Genomic DNA, 17,780 nt, shown 5'->3' with positions numbered 1-17,780 from the left:
CCTGTAAGAAAAACTGTAATAACTAGATTGAAAAGTTTGAAAGACAAATTTATGCTGGCTTGTCTTAAAGTCTTGCTTACAAAACGTAAATGGTTTGGTCAGTTAGATGTTTTAGATGTTTGCTAAAGTGTTGCTAGTTGGTTGCTAGGCTCTTGCTATGCAGTTGCTGGGGTGTTGCTAGAGTATATGTTAGAGTTTGTTCTGGGTGATTGCAGACATTCCCACCTCTCTTAATAACAGAAAATCAAACATTGTTTTCAAAACTGATCCAGTTTCAGTGCTTTGATATTATTGTATTTCTTTCTAATGTCAGGAAATTCAAAAATATTTATTGCTCTTAAACTTGCATTAAACGTGATTATACCATCTAAGTAGCCTATGTAATTTTAATAGAACCGCATGTCTTCTTTAGTGATACAAGCTCAGAAACATTTATAACCTAAGTTTTTTATGTTGTGTATTGACTTGGTTCCATGATGGATATTGAAATGTTGTTAGTACAGATGATTATTTAATGGTAATACAATATTTGTGAACACAAGACTTAAACTACTTCAGTCTGTGTGCATTGAATTTATTTAATACACGAGTTTCACAATTTGAGTTGAATTACTGAAATAAATGAACTTTTCAATGACATTCTAATTTATTGCGATGCACCTGTATATCAGACCATAAATCCCCAAACACTATGCATGGGTGCTTGCTTTGGTGTTGCCACCCCTCATAGACCCCATGCTACCCCCTTGCTACCCTAAAAATAATTTTCTAGATCCGCCCCTGCTCATAATGAATAAAAAATGTGCGGATTATTCGCTTACTTGCTTCGACTTCTTTTGGGCAGGAGGTCTTTAGTAAAGTAGGGCTATTTTTTTAAACCAAAAATATAGTTTCAATAAGGTTTCCTATATTAGCCAAGTCAGCCAGCGCGCATATAGGCTACATGTCACAAAATTACTTTCGCCATCGAAATAACAATTTCTATTACAATAATTTTCGTGCGCTACTACGATAAAGCATGACAAGTACTGTCGTTATTTATAGATTTGCACATCACAAATATTTCCTAAAAGGTTTTGTGGTTTATCAAAAAAGACTTTTAGGTAAAGTATAACTAACTGTGCTAGTGATAGCCTACCAAATAATTTGTTTTCTGAGGCCTGCCTGAAGCTTCCTTCGTATTTTCGTGTAATAATCTCGAAAATGTTTAACAGTGCTTTGCTTTTTTTTTTTTTAAGTTTCCCCTGAAAGTCATAAAAGTAGCCTATTATTCTCATACTAATCCTTGCATCTAGTTGGACATTTATGTGCAGTTTGGTCCCTATGACTTGCAAATGGATTCCAAAAATCAAGATGCAAAAGGAAAAGTAAACTTACCTACAGGTAGGTGGAAAATTGAGTCTAGATTTTTAGTTTACTGATTTAGCTTGGACGGCCTTGGAGGTTTGGTTTAGTGAGTTTAATGTCCATCTTTTAAATTTTTTTTGTTTGTGGTTTTAATGGTGACAGAGCTTTACTTTGGATATATATGGAGTAAATTTTTTTTTCAGAATCAAAAGTAAACTTGCAATGTGATTGCAGTTCTCAGACACATGGCTTTGTATTATACGGAAAGCACTATTGATAGCTTGGCCTTCACAATTAAGAGACTTCTTCATCCAGGAGGATAAACTTTTTTGTATGCTGTATGTATTTTTTTTTATGAATTGATCCTAGCGCTTAACTTATGGAATTAATTTTCCTCTTGGCTCTACGGACACCATTCCCTGGATCAGTTTTCTTGTTAGTTTTCTCTTATTTGCAGAACATTCATTCATAAAAATGAGCAATGACCCATGAGATAATTGCTCTCCATATGTTAATTAATGAGGCTCTCCCCAGTCAAATGATGGCTGGGACTCTGGTCCTCTGTCATGGCATCCTGCCTGGCAGATAGGCAAGCAGACAGACAGATAGATGGACAGTTCACCACACACAGCCACCCTCATGCAATTATTAACTTCCCTGCTAGTCTGGCAGAGTGAGTGAAATGAGCTTAAATTAGACTACATGATGCTGATGGTGCTTCCAGATGTTATCACAACACAACATTGGTGTTTCTTAGCACTCACTGAGAGAGAGGCATGACAATGCGGCATATGTTTGTGGTGTTGGTCACTATCTGCTCTATTGACACACAGATGGGTTGGCTGACAGTTGTAGTGTGAACCGAGGCCATTATGAAACACTCCTGCAGAGTATTGTTGTGAGGAGCTTACATCACACCTTAGCAAGTAAACAGTGGCACCTGCACATGTTATCAACTCATCTACACCTCAGATGCTGAGATACACACCATATGAGACCTGCAATCATAGTTAGATTAATTGTAAACTGATTTCAAAAGTTCAGCTTCTCTATATTTTATTAATCTGGCCAATATGCTTGCTGTAAAATCAATAGAGAATGGACGTCACAGCGCGATGCATTGTGGGATTTTAGTACACGGGAGCTACAGTAGAGACTTAGTAATAAATGTAGACATTTTTTTATTATTTTATGTTTATATTATTCAACTTTAGATTGTGTTGGAATGGTTAACGCTTAGTGTATTATATCAATTACCATAACTCTTCTCACGACCGGCATGGAAAATGCATGCATTTTTCCACTCGAGAAAGCTGTAAAAAGCACATGTATTCCAAGTTGGCAACACTGGGTGGGCACATCTGTGTAACTCAGCGGCAGATTTGAATCCGGGTTGGAAGAAAGTATTTCCACATACGAGGGTTTTGTAAAAGACACTCTGTGGTTGTTTCTAATTTATTTGTACACTTGTGCCATATAACTGTTGTATATAAGCAGTATCATAGGAAAACAAGTGCGATATGGCTCTATATCAGCACAGCTGTGATTTGGCCGTAGGCACAAGGCCACATTGCTGATATAGATCTATATCATAATCCTGCTTGTGTGATATTGCCCATATAATAACTTGAATAATGATAATAAAAATAATATTGCTGCTCTTTTTTAACCCAAAGGAAGGCTTTTTAACACCGCTGTATATTTTTGTGGTCTGCATAACTTTTTATAATTAATGTAGCACATCTTGAAAACTCTCTTCATAAAAAGATGCCTCAGTGTGTGTTATTCATGGAAGAACAGTTTATCCATTAAGCAGATCACTGTTGAGCAACCAGTGGGAAATGGGAACCATTTTGGTTTATTATTTTTTTGTTTGTCTTGATCACTCATACGCCTATTTTAAATTATCTCTTACTTGCAAATTTGACCTTGTTTTTTCAATAGAAATGTCTTACAAAATTATTGTGATATGAAAACTGCTTACATTCACATTTTCCAAAAATCTGTATCTCACTCAGCCATTTACAAAGTAATTAAACTTTGCTCCCAAGTTAATTGCCAGCTATTTTTAGGAAGTTTGATTGCACCCAGTCTCAGCCTGGACTTGCAACATAAAGAAAGTACTTTTTGTCCCTCAGATCCTGAAGATGCAGCAAATAGCCCAATAGCCTCAGCTGAGGTCTATCAGCAACCACACAGACATTTTGTCCTGGGTATTTTGGAACACCTTCTAACCGTGGTGGCGTTTAAGGAGGAAGTAGAACGTCTGGATTTCTCTGATTATTCCACAATAAGCAGTCTCGTCCTTGCTAATGTGTGAGCTTAAATGGTCGAAGTTCAGCCTTATGTTCAGTAAGAGATTTAACAGTCTGAAAAGAGTTTTAAGATCCGCCTTTCTAGCAGAACTTTCAAAGACCCAAAGACCGTTCAGAAGGGACCAGTATTTCATGCTGACTCCAAAAAACAGAAATGCGAATGTCTGCATTTAAACAAATTTGGGCCCGGCGAACTTTTGTTTTCTCTACTTGACATTCAAAGAAAATCAAAGAAGGTTATGCCCGCAACACCAACACAGTCAAAACTCCTGATTAAGTAAAAATCCATTTTATTGATATGAATACTCATTATAAGATGGTGCTAATTAGAGGAATGACTTTTTGACCCTCAGAGTTACATCTTAGAGGAGCAAAAATGAAAGTTTTTGTCAGTAAATGAGTAATTCAAAATATTTTGCCCCAAGGTGGTATTTTTACTGAGACATGAATAAAGCAACACCTGCATATAAACCACTCATCTACAGTTTAAATATTGAGATACCAAATAATATAAATGAGATTTGCTGTTTTACTGGAAATTGATTTAAAACATTCAAGTCCACCAGTGTTTAACATGATCACCAATGCTTCTTCTCAAAAGTCTATCAAACAGATAATGCACTGATTTATCATTTCATTCTGCTAATTTGAACATTAGTCTTTAATATTTAGATTTTGATTAATTTCTTATTAACATAAGGAATCTGTCAAAATAGATGTATAATAGTATGAATAAACTGATCAGTTACTTCTAATTCGTTTTATTATTCTTATTATTAGTAGTTTGGTTCATGATGCATTGAAAATGATCAATCTATGTCCATACGCTCATGATAATGGAAAACTCAATGGTGCAATAACAAATGGGGATAAGAATGGTTATGTGAAAATGCTAAATACATAAGTCGTAAACACCTATGAAAACGTTTGGAATGGATACTGGAATGGATCATTTACTCACACATTTTTGAATCCATACAACGAAAGTCAAAGGGGTCCAGTGTTGTTTTGGACCCCAATGACTTTCATTTTATGGACAAAAAACAGTTGAAAAATTCTTCAAAATATCATCTTTTGTTTTCTGCTGAATAAAAGAATATCAAATATTTATTTTATATATAGGTATAGGTGTAGTTACTGCATCTAACAGCAGGGGTTAACTGTTGACGCTATAACCAGCTAAATATTGTTACATATTGTTACGTAATACATTTGATGATCTTGTCACATATGCAAAATTTATCACCACTAGCTATTTTTTGCAGTGCCTTTTTAAAAATATGCAGAAAAACAGATCATGTCCTGGCAAAAAATTACCAGTACCTTTTCCGTTGTTGCATTATACAGCATACAGACATTTTCTTAAAGTCTGGCCTTCCTGTAGCAAAAGCAATCGAGCATGGCTAACAACACCAAGATTATGGGTTTCATTTCCAGGAAAAGCAAGAACTGATTGAAAAAAAGGTGTACTTCGAATAAAGTTTAAGTAATTTTGGATAAAATGGATAAAAGCATAGATGTAAATGTAAACCTTAAAACACAACACAATTTTTAAGCTGTCAAATGTTTTAAAACTCATCTCATCATTTCAAGGGAGATTTATTTACAATGTAAATAAAAGGTACAGTGAGGTCTGACATTGGAAATGTTCAACCAACCAGATAAAAAAAAGGCTAACCATAACATGGAGCCTTTAAAGGGTTAGTTCGCCCAAAAATGAAAATTAGCCCATAAATTACTCGCCCTCAAGTCATCCCAGGTGTATATGACTTTCTTCTTTCAAACGAATCTAGTCGGAGTTATATTAAAAATTGTCTTTGATCTTTCAAGCGTCATCTGCCCGGAGCTGCTTCCGTGTACAACTGTTGGCGCAAGCTACATTAAAATGATTATTACGTTTTGAATATGTATATTTTTCTTACAAAAACGCATCGATTCGCTACAGGAGGCCTTTGTTCACCCCCCGGAGCCGTGTGAGACACTTTTTTTTATGGATGGGCGCTTTTATTTAACTTCTTTTGGACTGATGCATGCAACACCCGCTGAGTGGCATTAAACAGCTTGAAAGATCAAAGACAATTTTTAATATATCTCCGACTAGATTTGTCTGATAGAAGAAAGTCATATACACATAGAATGACTTGACTAGAATGACTTGAGGGTGAGTAATTTATGGGCTAATTTTCATTTTTGGGCGAGCTAGCCCTTTAATATCTGTAGTATACATTCACATGACTTCCACAGTGCCCTTAATTCAACTGGTTTGATTGAACCTACATGGCATTTGAGTAGATACAGTTGCTGTTGTTGATGGTGTCCACTTGGTGAGAGCGAGCGATGAAGGTTACGAGCACATTCTGGAGCATCTCAGCTCTCATTTTGCTGATCTGCAGCACCTCCTCGTGATTCACTTTCTCCTCGCGGCTGTAGTCCAGAGAAACCTTGTTGGTGATGAGCGAGAGACCCAGGACCCGCAGTCCGCAATGCTTGGCTACCGTCACCTCAGGAACCGTGCTCATGCCTGCGAGGGCAGCAGGAGGAAAAGAGAAAGAGAGAAAGACTCTTAATTAAATGGCAGTCATCTCTGTTATGGCACAGTAGGTGATTAATTTAATAAAGCAGACCGGGTCTGGGTCTCACATAATGCTTAATGAGGACTATTGTGGTCTTGTTGGATACACAGGAAGAAGGACTCACAGCAACTGAAATGGGCCAGTCACTGACCAGTCTAGCCAGGGCAGCCCACTTAGCACATACCCCACGGTGCTGACGTTTGGTAATCGAAGCCCAATTATCTAAGACATCATTCAGCTCATCAGAGGGCCTGCAGTGAGTATAGTTTATGCCAATCATATGGTCAAGAGAGTTATTCAGATCACTGATTAACCTAATCACATTGATTGAAGTGGGCTACTTTGGCCCTTTAGGTGGGCATAATCTCCATTAGTTAACATTGCAGGTCCCCTCTGCTAATATGGCACATCATTATTAACCAGCTATAATTTTCATGAAAGACCAATTAAAGGAGAGGCACTACACAGATAAGAAAATAGCAAGTTAAATTCTCCAACTCCTCAGAGAGAGGACATCTGATGCAGCAATGAGGAACTCGCTATACACTGCTGTTATTTATTTATTGTATATACTACTATTATACTATAGAATTTATTGATTTTGAATCAGCTGTTTTTTATATTTTCAGTTTTAGTTTCTGTGATTTTCTTTTGTTCTTTTGTCATTTTATTACTTAATTTCTTTATTTACTTATTTCAGTTATTGCATTATTAGGCACATTATCTAATTTTTTTTTTCTATTTTTTTTCATCTAATATATATATATATATATATACACTGTATTATTATTATATATATATTTTTTTATTATTCTTAGTAAAATGTTAGTTTAGATAACAAAAACAACACAGCATCACGCTGCAGCGGAAGTGGTTCAGTGTATTTATTTCAGTCTGTTGTATCCAGTCAAATCATCAAATTAAAACTATTAACACACAATCCTGTTCAAGTAATATTAAAACTGGCTAAATTAGCATGTCCATAAGCACCTTTAGTTATTGTCTAATTGGGCCTGAGTTACAGTAGTAATCTTTATGTAGAATGAGTTCCCATACTTGTTTTTATTTTTAATATAAAAAGTAAAGGTAAAATTTGCAAATCTGTTCCAGTGGATGTTTAATAAGAGCAGAATCTCTATCTCCTTTTTTAAAACTATTTCACTAAATTGACTAAATTTACCTTAAAGTAGTCATGCAAGAACAGGACTTATCAACACAATGTAATCTGAATATGAAAACGTATGAAGAGTATGAATTCACTTTTTTTTTCATGTAACCACATGGATGTACAGTGCACTTGGGCTTGTTTCGATATTTTTGAAAGAAAATCCGTTTCAAAGCACTAACAAAAAATCATACCAAGGGAAAAAATGGTCATATCATTTTGATAATTTGTTAAACTGTTGATTACTCATGAGGATTAATCAGATAAAAGACTAACTTTTTGACTGTGTTTGAAGTTTTTCATATTAAGTGGTCATATGCTTTTGACAGCTTGGGATGTGCTCTTTCCTGCAGCATCTCTGTAGCCTCTTTAATTTTTTCATGTGTTTTTGCCACTTTTTTCCTTGTGTATTGTGATTGTCCATACCAACAGAGTCGCTCCCCAAGATGTGCAGCATGCGTGCCTCAGCGATGGTCTCAAAGTTGGGTCCACTAACCATACAGTAGACACCCTCATGCACAAAATTAGAGTAGCCCAGCTCAGCAGTGATGTCCAAAACAAGTTTCCTCAGGTCTTTGCTGTATGCGTCAGACATGCAAGGAAACCGGATCCCAAATCTGAGGAAGAGATTGAAGAAAATGCACCATCTTTTCCATAAAATGGAAAACAAATTATCCAATACCGCCTCCCACTCTTTCACACTTTATTCTGCCATTTTATCTCCCTTATCTGCATACCGTTCATCATTGGGTCCACACAGAGGGTGCTGTCCAGCAAATCCTGGCAAGTTAATATGGTCTTTAATGACCATGATGTCTCCCACTTTGAAATCCTGACAGAGACCTCCAGAGGCATTTGTCACAGCAATGGTCTCCACACCCATCAGTTTGAAGATCCGCACGGGGAACGTGACCTGGAAAAATTCCCACAGAAAATACAAGCTGTTACTCACAGCACAGAACCTCTCTGACTAAACCATCAAATATGTCATTTTCACTTTTTTTCACACTCAGCCATTGCCTCTCAGGTTCAGACATATTTAAAGGGGTCATATGATGCGATTTCACGATGCAATGCAACGCGTAAAAAGACAGTATAAGTCATTATAATCCGTAATTATGTCCCCACTGGATGCAACAATGGCTTTTAATGTTTTTGTCTCGTCGCTCCGGCCAGGACAGGGCATCACAATATGGTGAGGGGCGTAACATTTCCGTCACACGGTTGAGGTATTCGGCCAATCACAACGCACTGGATAGCTGACCAATCAGAGCACACCTCGCTTTTCAGACCGATGAGCTTTGTAAAAATCGACGCGTTTCAGAAAGGCAGGGCATAGAGGAGAAACAATAATGTACAGTATGTGGAAAATAATGTGTTTTTTTAACCTTAAACCGCATAAACACATTTCATTACACCAAATACACAAAATAATGTTCTTTTTAGCAACATCATATGAACCCTTTAATGGAATATATGGAAGACAAAGATAATAATCAAATTACAGAAATAAAGCAAAACAAATATAACAAAACAGGAGACCAACACAGGGCCATTTCTAGGCACAGGCGAACTAGGCAGTCGCCTGGGCCACCACCATCTGGAGGGGGCGCCAACGAGCGTCCAAAAGCCCTGTTAAAGGGTTAGTTCAGTGTTTCCCAACCGGGGTGCCGTCTGTCGAGAGGTTCTTCCCTGCTGTACCGAATTTCGATACTTTTCAAAGTATCATATCGAAGTTAGAAATTCAAATATTGTGACAAAATTTATTTTGTAGGGTGCCACAAGTTTGTTAAAATTTCCAAAGGGCGCCGCGACTAAAAAAAGGTTGGGAAACCCTGGGTTAGTTAACCCAAAATTAACATTTTGTCATCATTTGCGCATTCTCAAGTTGTTCCAAACCCATATGAGATTCTTTGTTCTGCTGGCACAAAAGATATTTTGAAAAGTTTTGTCCAGGAATATTTTGAATAATCGTGTCATTATTCATTAATATACTGGAAATATTATTACAATTTAGATTTCGTTCACATAATGAATGAATGAATGTGGGTGTGTTTTATAAATTATTAAATATATTCATTTAATTGACTTACATTTATTTATTTAATGCCAGTAGGGATCTCAATTAGGGTGCCAAAATGGTCTTAAATGGCCCTGGACCAACATTTATTTATATATTTAGACAGTTGTTTGCAATTCAGTTATTATTTTTTTAATCAAATTTTTATTTGACTGGAAAGGGACCTCCTTTCATTTCAGAAGACCATGTGGATATGACAACATGCACAAGCCTAAATGTGCAATGGTATTCCACGGTGTCTCACAGTTTTAGGCAGGTATTAAATAAGCTTTAGTGATTCTAAATGGGATAAATATAGGATTGTAAAGCAGGGAGCCATTAAGGGAGGTGTCAGTGCAGGCAGGAGATGAATAATGAACTTGCGGGCTCAGTATAGCACAGCTCAATAGGGATGTCACAGTCTGTCAGCCTGCTCGAGCAACACACCCATTACAGCTATACACAGATGGGTCACCGAGGTGGACTGGCATTCTCAGGAAATACGCCCCAATTTGATACCCTCTAAATCAAGGCTGACTTCTTTGCAGAACTCTCAGAGATCAGATCACTTCAGTCTTTAACTCTCCTGAGAGAATTGGTCTAGGTGTTGCATTATAGGTCTATAGATGGTCCGTTGATTACCTGTCACCAGCAGCTTGATAAATGTGCACTATTATGGAGTAATGAAAATATGTCTATAAGACAATTTTGTATGTCTTGGCACTGTATCATGAATTGGCATATATTTCAATTTCATATAGACAAGAAGGAAGGAATTCACTAAGAATGAATTGCGCTCACTGATTGCATCTGTAGTCTTTTAGCAATAGATTCATTAAATGATGCAAATTAGATATGAGAATATTACAGAAATTCTATTATGCCTGATTTCTGCAAGCAATGTTAATTGTGCCAAAATAGTGCATAAATAAGTTGCAATCCCACAACTATAATAATCCTGCATAGAATAGAGGCACGTTTGTGCTAAAATGAATTTAATTTAAATACTCATTGCACATTAATCGTCTGTTTAAACTGAACAGGGTTTAGTGAACAATAAGCAAGAATATTTTGAAATTGTACATTATTAAATAAATAAATATGCACATTGTGTACACATTAAATATTGATGAGTTGAAATTATTTTATTTTTTATCTGTATAATTAAAATTGCACTGCATTTTTAGAACGAGACGCTGCAAAAGACATGAGACACGATTGTGACGTTAAAATATGTGTCTATCTAGCCCATGTTTACATAGAAAAACAATGCAAAAGCAGCAGAGTGGAATGCAAAAATGCATTTTGTGTGAACGTCCCCTTTACAGTTTAAACAAGCCTTCTAAATGCATCTGAACACCATAAAGCTGCTTTACTTGCTGCAGAGAAACGGAGGTCATTGAAAGGGCTAACCAAGCTCGACTGTCCAATTACCCTCCACAGCACATCTCTCCATAACAAAGAGATCACTTAAGCAAGCCATAATAACTGTTTGTGTTACCAAGGGCAAACGTGAAAGCAAGTTAAACTGTAAATGAGGGCACGGGGAGTTGGCACAGATTTGCACAGTGACTCACAGATATGAGTCAGCTAAAGGGAAATGAACAGTGGACTGAAGGTGCATTTACAAACCAGCTGTCACAGTTTGACTAAGGATTGAATAACCAGATTGGTCGAGCTCCTGCTTATTATATGAGGAACTTCAAAATTTCAGCTTTTGTGTTGCCCCCCAAAAAAACAAAAAACTAATTTTTTGAGTACAAAAAAACCATCCGTCCCCAATTGTCCGTCAATGTCCCAATTTGCATACTTATATAAGGCACTAACTGATCTGTTTACAACTAATTGATACTTTTGAGGAAGACAATACTTGTAGTAGCATCAGTGTTGTTATAGTTAGCTAAACCAAAATTATGAAAATCATTTTCAGCAATTGAAATAAAGCTGAAATAAAATAAAATGAAATGAAATATAAATATAAATATTATATGAAAATTAGAAATGTTTCCTTGGCAACTAACTACAATAATTAAGTACTAAAATTCCTAACAATAAATACATAAATTTTAATAAATAAAAATGACAAAAGCACATAACAAAACTGCTAAAGACTGAAAACTAAAAATAAAACTGAAAATATGAAAGTTAAAGCTAATTCAAATTATTAATAAATATATAAACAATACTAAAATGCATATTATTATTAACATCAAGCTAAATTCATAACCTTTACCTTTAGATTCACAGTTTAAAAAATTGCTTTGGCAGGTTCGTCTACACAATCCTTATCTTTTTTTTTTTATGCAAAGAGTAAATGAAAAACATATGTACCTGTCAGACAAATGTTAGGAAGTTGCACTAGCAATGCTAATGTCATGAGTGAAAATATACCAAAAAAATACTATTTTCAACATTTGCCTGTTAAGATCTGAAAATCACTAACTGTATTCTTGCATCCTATTTAGGACGGGTACTATGCAAAATGGGATGCAGTGTCAGTGTGTTGTATGTGCCACAGCTATTAAGACATTAAATACAAAATAGTGTTTTGAAAGGCTGGAGTTTGTTAATACAGGGGGCTGATGGATTTAATGCCCTAGCAGCATGTTGAAAAGCGAAGTGAAAAGCTCTTGGCTGGCTTTAGAGGGCATGGTGGCCATGACAACTGATTGTAATGCATTGTGTCATGTTGTCAGGGCTGCAATTACAGTGACAGTCCCACCCCAGGGCAAGAGGTTGTAGATTCCTCCGTAATTTAGTAAAAAGTGGCTCTCCGGCCCCATGTGCAGCAGATAAATTATTCCCCTGGACAGACTTTGATGGAGAGAAAGCCAAGAGCTCACATAATTCATGCTGCTTAGTTGAACTCTGGGGTAAATTAACATGGAAAACTGGTAAATTAACCAAGACTTTCAACCGATTTGAAAATGTATTCACAATTGATATCATAATTTTAATTGTTAGCATGTTAATGCATTCAGTTCCTTTTTAAAGGAAAACAAAACTTTTATCTGCTGCAAATAAGGTTCATAGTTGGTTACAATGGATTACAAGTGTAAACTGAATGTTGTCAATGAACTGCTTTGATATGAGAATGACAGCAGCAGAGTGCAGATAATTTCTTCTTCGCACCTGCATTCTCAGCATTCATCCTGTGGCTTCTGATTGTGACAGATAAAGTTAATGGCCCATACAGGAGATAACAGCTCCTTTCTGTTTTTACAAATAGGAGCTGTTTACAAGAAGTTCAATTGTCATTGGGGTGATTCAAAGAGAAACCAAGGCCACTACTTGAAACACACCACAATGCTTTGATACAATACACAAGACGTTGATGCCCCAAAATGGGGTTTGTGAAATAGATTTTACTTCAAGTAAAGAAGCCACAGAGGTTGTAAGCATTATAAATGGATGCATCTAAGAAGCCTATTGTAAAGCAAGATAAAGTTTAATCAGTTGACAAAAAATAAAATAAAATAGTACCTATAACAGAGGCATCAAACCGTTTATTTGAGCTCACCTTACACAATGAGTAACCCTCGTAGAGATGGAACCTTCCTTGCATGAATACACATGACTTGCCTTTGATTTGACCAAACACCAGGCACCCTTCATGACCAGGAACTATGCATAAAAAGACAAACATACGAGTAAAAACACATTAAAAAAATTGTATATAGTATGTTTTATATACAATTTTATTGCAGTTATATAATATTTATATTATGAAATACATACAAATTGTAATTCAAGTATGTGATTAAGTCCTAAGATACCACCTTGAGGTGAGAATTTCATGAGTAACACAAATAGCAAGTAATACCATTTAGTCTGTAAATATTTCCCCGTGACATTTTTATATTGATTTGCTCTAACATCATGTGATGTATGAAGCAGTTTGATGATCAAATGCACTGTATTGGGCTCTAAAGCTGTCTTTACCTGATTAAGAACCTCCTGCTGTAAAGCATTTAGTCTTTGCTGTCTCCCTAATATATTGCGTCTTCCTAAGGGATTATTCATCTAATGCATAACCTCTCTGTAATGAGCAAATAAAGGGTCAGATGTTGCCATTGATAACAGAAGCCATCTAATCCTTTTCTATAATGTCACGTTAACTGACTAATGACTGATCCCAAGTCTCAGAGATCCTGCTGGCTTGGCTGTATTTCAAAGTTCATCGATTTGCATTTGCATGTTCACTTTGCTCATTCAACATCAGAAAAGTTGATATCTGCTGCTTAGGGATGACTGCTGATGTCATCAAGGATGATGGCATTAGTGTGACTGATTGTGTATCATTAGTGTTCGAACAAATGGAGCAAACATTGTTTTCTAAAATTATGAGCAAATAGGAGGCTGCAGTTTTTTTGTGGCTTCAGGAACTTACTTTGACATGGGAACAAGCCGACTGAGTCAAGTGAATTGGAGCTTATGTAAATATAACCTTGAATTTTGGCTGATGAGATGTGTTTGGCCCTAAAACCTGCAGCGTAATGAGGTTCTGCTGGAATAATAGCTTGTTTTTCCAGGGGCCGATTCCTCTTTTCTTGCACGAGCATTGACGAATGACTCTGAGAAAAAAAACTCACTCAGAGAGGTAGGTTATTACACTCACCGTGAAATGTATTTCCTGCAACATTGTAAAAATGAATGAGCAAATGAACGTTTCAGTGCATGCCGCCTGGTCAGATTGTCATGCAATTTAGCAAAAAAAAAGAAAAAGGAGTGTAATGAGAAAAGTTCTGAGAGAAATTTAGGGTTGCTTAAAATCTTCTTAAGAAGATCTTCTTAGGGTTGCTTAAGATCTATCTATCTATCTATCTATCTATCTGTCTGTCTGTCTGTCTGTCTATCTAATATATTATATATAATTATAATATACATATAATTATATACAAAAATGATATGCACTTTAAATAATATTATTAACCATGTATACATATTAATATTATAACTGTATAATCACGTTAAAATGCTTTTTTTTTTTTACCTGTAGCAGTTACTCATAAGTATATTGTCTATTCTGTACATCTTTAAACTGTCTTAAACTGTCACTACATGATTGAATTTGTTGATAGACCACAGTCCCAAGAATTTAACACTTTTTACATCTATCTGTATGGTGTGGTGACACTAAAGTGATTTGATTTTGATTTGACACTTGGTGATTTATATGACTGATGCAATGGGCAATGTGAAGAATTTATTATTTAAAAAATGAGCACAGAGCATCCATAGTTCTCATTATTCAACCTGTCAGTCATTCCTCTGTTGGTCTCCATAAACCAGCAAATTTAAATTATGAAGTGGATTAGAGAAAGAATGACAACACGAATGGATTCTAAGACCCTTATTATACTTTCCCTTAATTACAAGTGCTCTTATTCTTCAGCCATCATTCAAGTACACACACACCTGCTACAGGTAGTGCAAATATCATGTGATGCATCTGAACGCTTCTCAGATTATTCATCTCGCCATATACATTTTTAAACCTGATCCAAGATATCATAGTATGAACTCCCTGTGGCAGATATTAGGGGCTATTTTTGCTCCAGTCATGATATTTTATTCATAGGCAGTAGTTATTCATTTTATAGCTCACATTAGCAGTAGCTGGGCATAACTGGTTAACCATACAATACAATGAGGGACAGAATGAAAACCTCTGTGCTTTTAGATTCGCTCCCTGCATTAGCAACAACTCCCATATCTGTGTAGTGGCTGTTTTATAGACTCAACATGCTGACTGAAATGACCACACTGTGTAAATTAACAAAAAACATCCACCAACTCAATCCTTTGCTTTATTTCTGCATATGCCAAATAATATGTTATGTTACAAAAACATAATGTTTCTGTAGCTTGTTTCTTAAGAAAGAAAGAAAGAGAGAAAGATAGAGAATTGGTGTAAACTGTTCCTTCAGTTCGGCTCTGATACATTTCCATGAATCTGTTACCTGTGCTCACTGGGAAATTGGGAATGTCCTCATAGCGGAAGGTCTGTTTATTTGAGACACTGTCTGCGAGAAGTCCCAGTCCAGAGCCGCACACGATAGCTATCTTTGGCCTGTGTCTCGTCCTGCTCAGCAGCCATTCTGTAGTCAGTTTGCAGTCATCAAAGGAACAGCAGCTGAGTCAGGAGAAAGAAAGAAAGAATGATGGCCAGATACATTAGAACAGGTCACACTGATAACTGCTCAAATTATGTCAGATAAGATGCTAAGTGGCAATATACAATCTTCTGATTATTAGTCAGTGCTTACAATGAGAAACATGACAATCTTTCAAATTGCAAATTCAACATCACAATAAATTCAAAGCATCAAGATAATTATTAACTGGTTTATTTTTAAATGTTAAAACAAAAATAATATATTCATATTGTATTCATATTATATTTAATTTGTGCAATGCCAGATCATTTGAAAACATGAATTAATTTTTTGTTGTTGTTTTTAGAATAAATATATAAATATTCATTAGAACAAGATAAAAAATATAATTTTACATTAAAAGCATTGAATACTATTAAGATCTTATGAATTAAGTTTGTTTCATGCTCCTTAAGCATATATTTCTTTTCCATAAGCATAAATCTGACAAAATTGAATTGAGGTTTATGTTTCTTTTATTGTCTTTAAGTATAATAAAAATAAGAATTTAAATAAATGATTTTTTTTTTTTACTGGAAAACAAGAAAAATACAGATTAATAATAATAATAATAATTGTTATTATTATTTTATAAAAAAAATTGGAATATGTTCTGTGATCAGATATCAGTACACAATACAGAAATACAGAACAGACCTTCACATTAATATAAGAACAATCAAGCTCTACTTTGACAGCTCACGTCTCAACAACTGCACTGTAGAAGACCACATCATTTTTATTATGTCTCAAGATTTCGGGAGTCAGTTATGAAAATCTAATGCCATATAAATCACACAGGAAATGAACTAATATGAATGAAATCACAGAGACTCTCTTGATATTTGAAAATTGGCTGGTAGCAAAAATCTGAAAATATAAACCTGACATAATGTTGGTTGAATAGATAAAGCTGAATAGGTAAAAGCTTAGAAGACAGTGAAAATGCAAATAGTGGACACATTCAGAGTTTCTGAATGGAGTTTTGAAGAGTCCAAAATGCAAATTTACAGCATGCAGTTTTCAAGGCTCCATTTAATTTGCATCTCATTTAAAGATAATTCTGCTCCATACAGTGATTCAGCTGTGTTTGGTAGGCCTGATATATTTTTATTGACCTTTATAGATTTGATTAAATGCATAAGAGATCATACTCTAAGACAACAGCTGTGAATTAAAATTACATTATCTACTGACTCTTTTAGCCAGTAAACAGTAGATGTAAATACATTTTCATCTATAAAGATTTTAATAATAATTGCTTTATACATTGTCTGATATGTAAATTATATAAATGACATAAAACTAAAATTTACCATGAGTTTTCCTTGGTGTGCATGATCTCAGTCACAGGTAGTCACAGGCTGACAGCACCTGGAAAACGTGTGTACTTGTCCTATCGGAACAGATAAGAGAGAGAGACAGAATAACCACTCAAAGGACTTTAAGGTCTTGACTCATTGGCTGCATAGTGGGAAATCTCCATATCCTTTCCAAGAAATTATATGACTCTGTCCCCTGATAAACGTTATCTTCAGACACACACACACAAGAAATAAGAACAAATTTTCCAGTAAATTTTAATTTTTGGGTGAACTTTCAGACCCTTAAAATATCCTAAAATAGATCATACATTTTTGCTAAATCAATGGAATTAGATTATCCATTTTAAATCAATAGAATAGAATTTTCCCAGTGAATTGTCTAAAACCATTTGTCGGATATTTTGCTTTGTAGAAGCTGTACAATGACCTTAGCTTGAAAAAATAATGAAAACACATGGTCTGCCCACACCAGTCAATAAGACTGTCAGAAGGGGCAGAGTGACTTATACTATGGTAAATAGAAAACACTTTTACATGTTTGTGCACTTTGCTGAGCTGTGAGATTACTGAATACATAATAGCTTAGAGCTTCAGGGTCCATTATAATTCTCCAAAGCCTTTATACTGTGGCTTGGAAAAGGATTGGCAGACTCGGTATTGGAGTGGTGTGACTCGAAATCTAAATACCCTGATGCATTTACAGCATTGGCTGAGACATCATTTCTACACCGAGATATTGAGCTGATAACTTACTGTAATACAGAAAATAACCTAATCTGAACATTATATCAGAAACCACAATTAAGCAAAATACCTAACTTGTTTTTCACAAAAATTA

At 35.4% G+C, this 17,780-nt stretch overlaps 1 protein-coding gene across 1 annotated transcript; it reads right to left on the bottom strand.

Moving 5' to 3' along the window:
* Positions 1 to 5,795: 5,795 nt before the first annotated feature.
* Positions 5,796 to 17,062, bottom strand: LOC107700705 (purine nucleoside phosphorylase-like). Its single transcript, XM_016502448.1, has 6 exons — positions 16,934 to 17,062; positions 15,423 to 15,595; positions 12,980 to 13,083; positions 8,138 to 8,313; positions 7,827 to 8,017; positions 5,796 to 6,183 (listed from the first exon to the last, which is right to left on the bottom strand). The coding sequence occupies exons 1-6, from the start codon at positions 16,954 to 16,956 to the stop codon at positions 5,936 to 5,938; spliced, it is 915 nt and encodes a 304-aa protein (XP_016357934.1). The 5' UTR covers positions 16,957 to 17,062; the 3' UTR covers positions 5,796 to 5,935.
* Positions 17,063 to 17,780: the final 718 nt, after the last annotated feature.

The sequence above is a fragment of the Sinocyclocheilus anshuiensis genome, unplaced genomic scaffold, assembly GCF_001515605.1.
Source record: "Sinocyclocheilus anshuiensis isolate Anshui unplaced genomic scaffold, SAMN03320099.WGS_v1.1 scaffold782, whole genome shotgun sequence".
NCBI classification, from domain to species: Eukaryota; Metazoa; Chordata; class Actinopteri; order Cypriniformes; family Cyprinidae; genus Sinocyclocheilus; species Sinocyclocheilus anshuiensis.
This window is presented reverse-complemented; position numbering and strand designations above follow the sequence as displayed.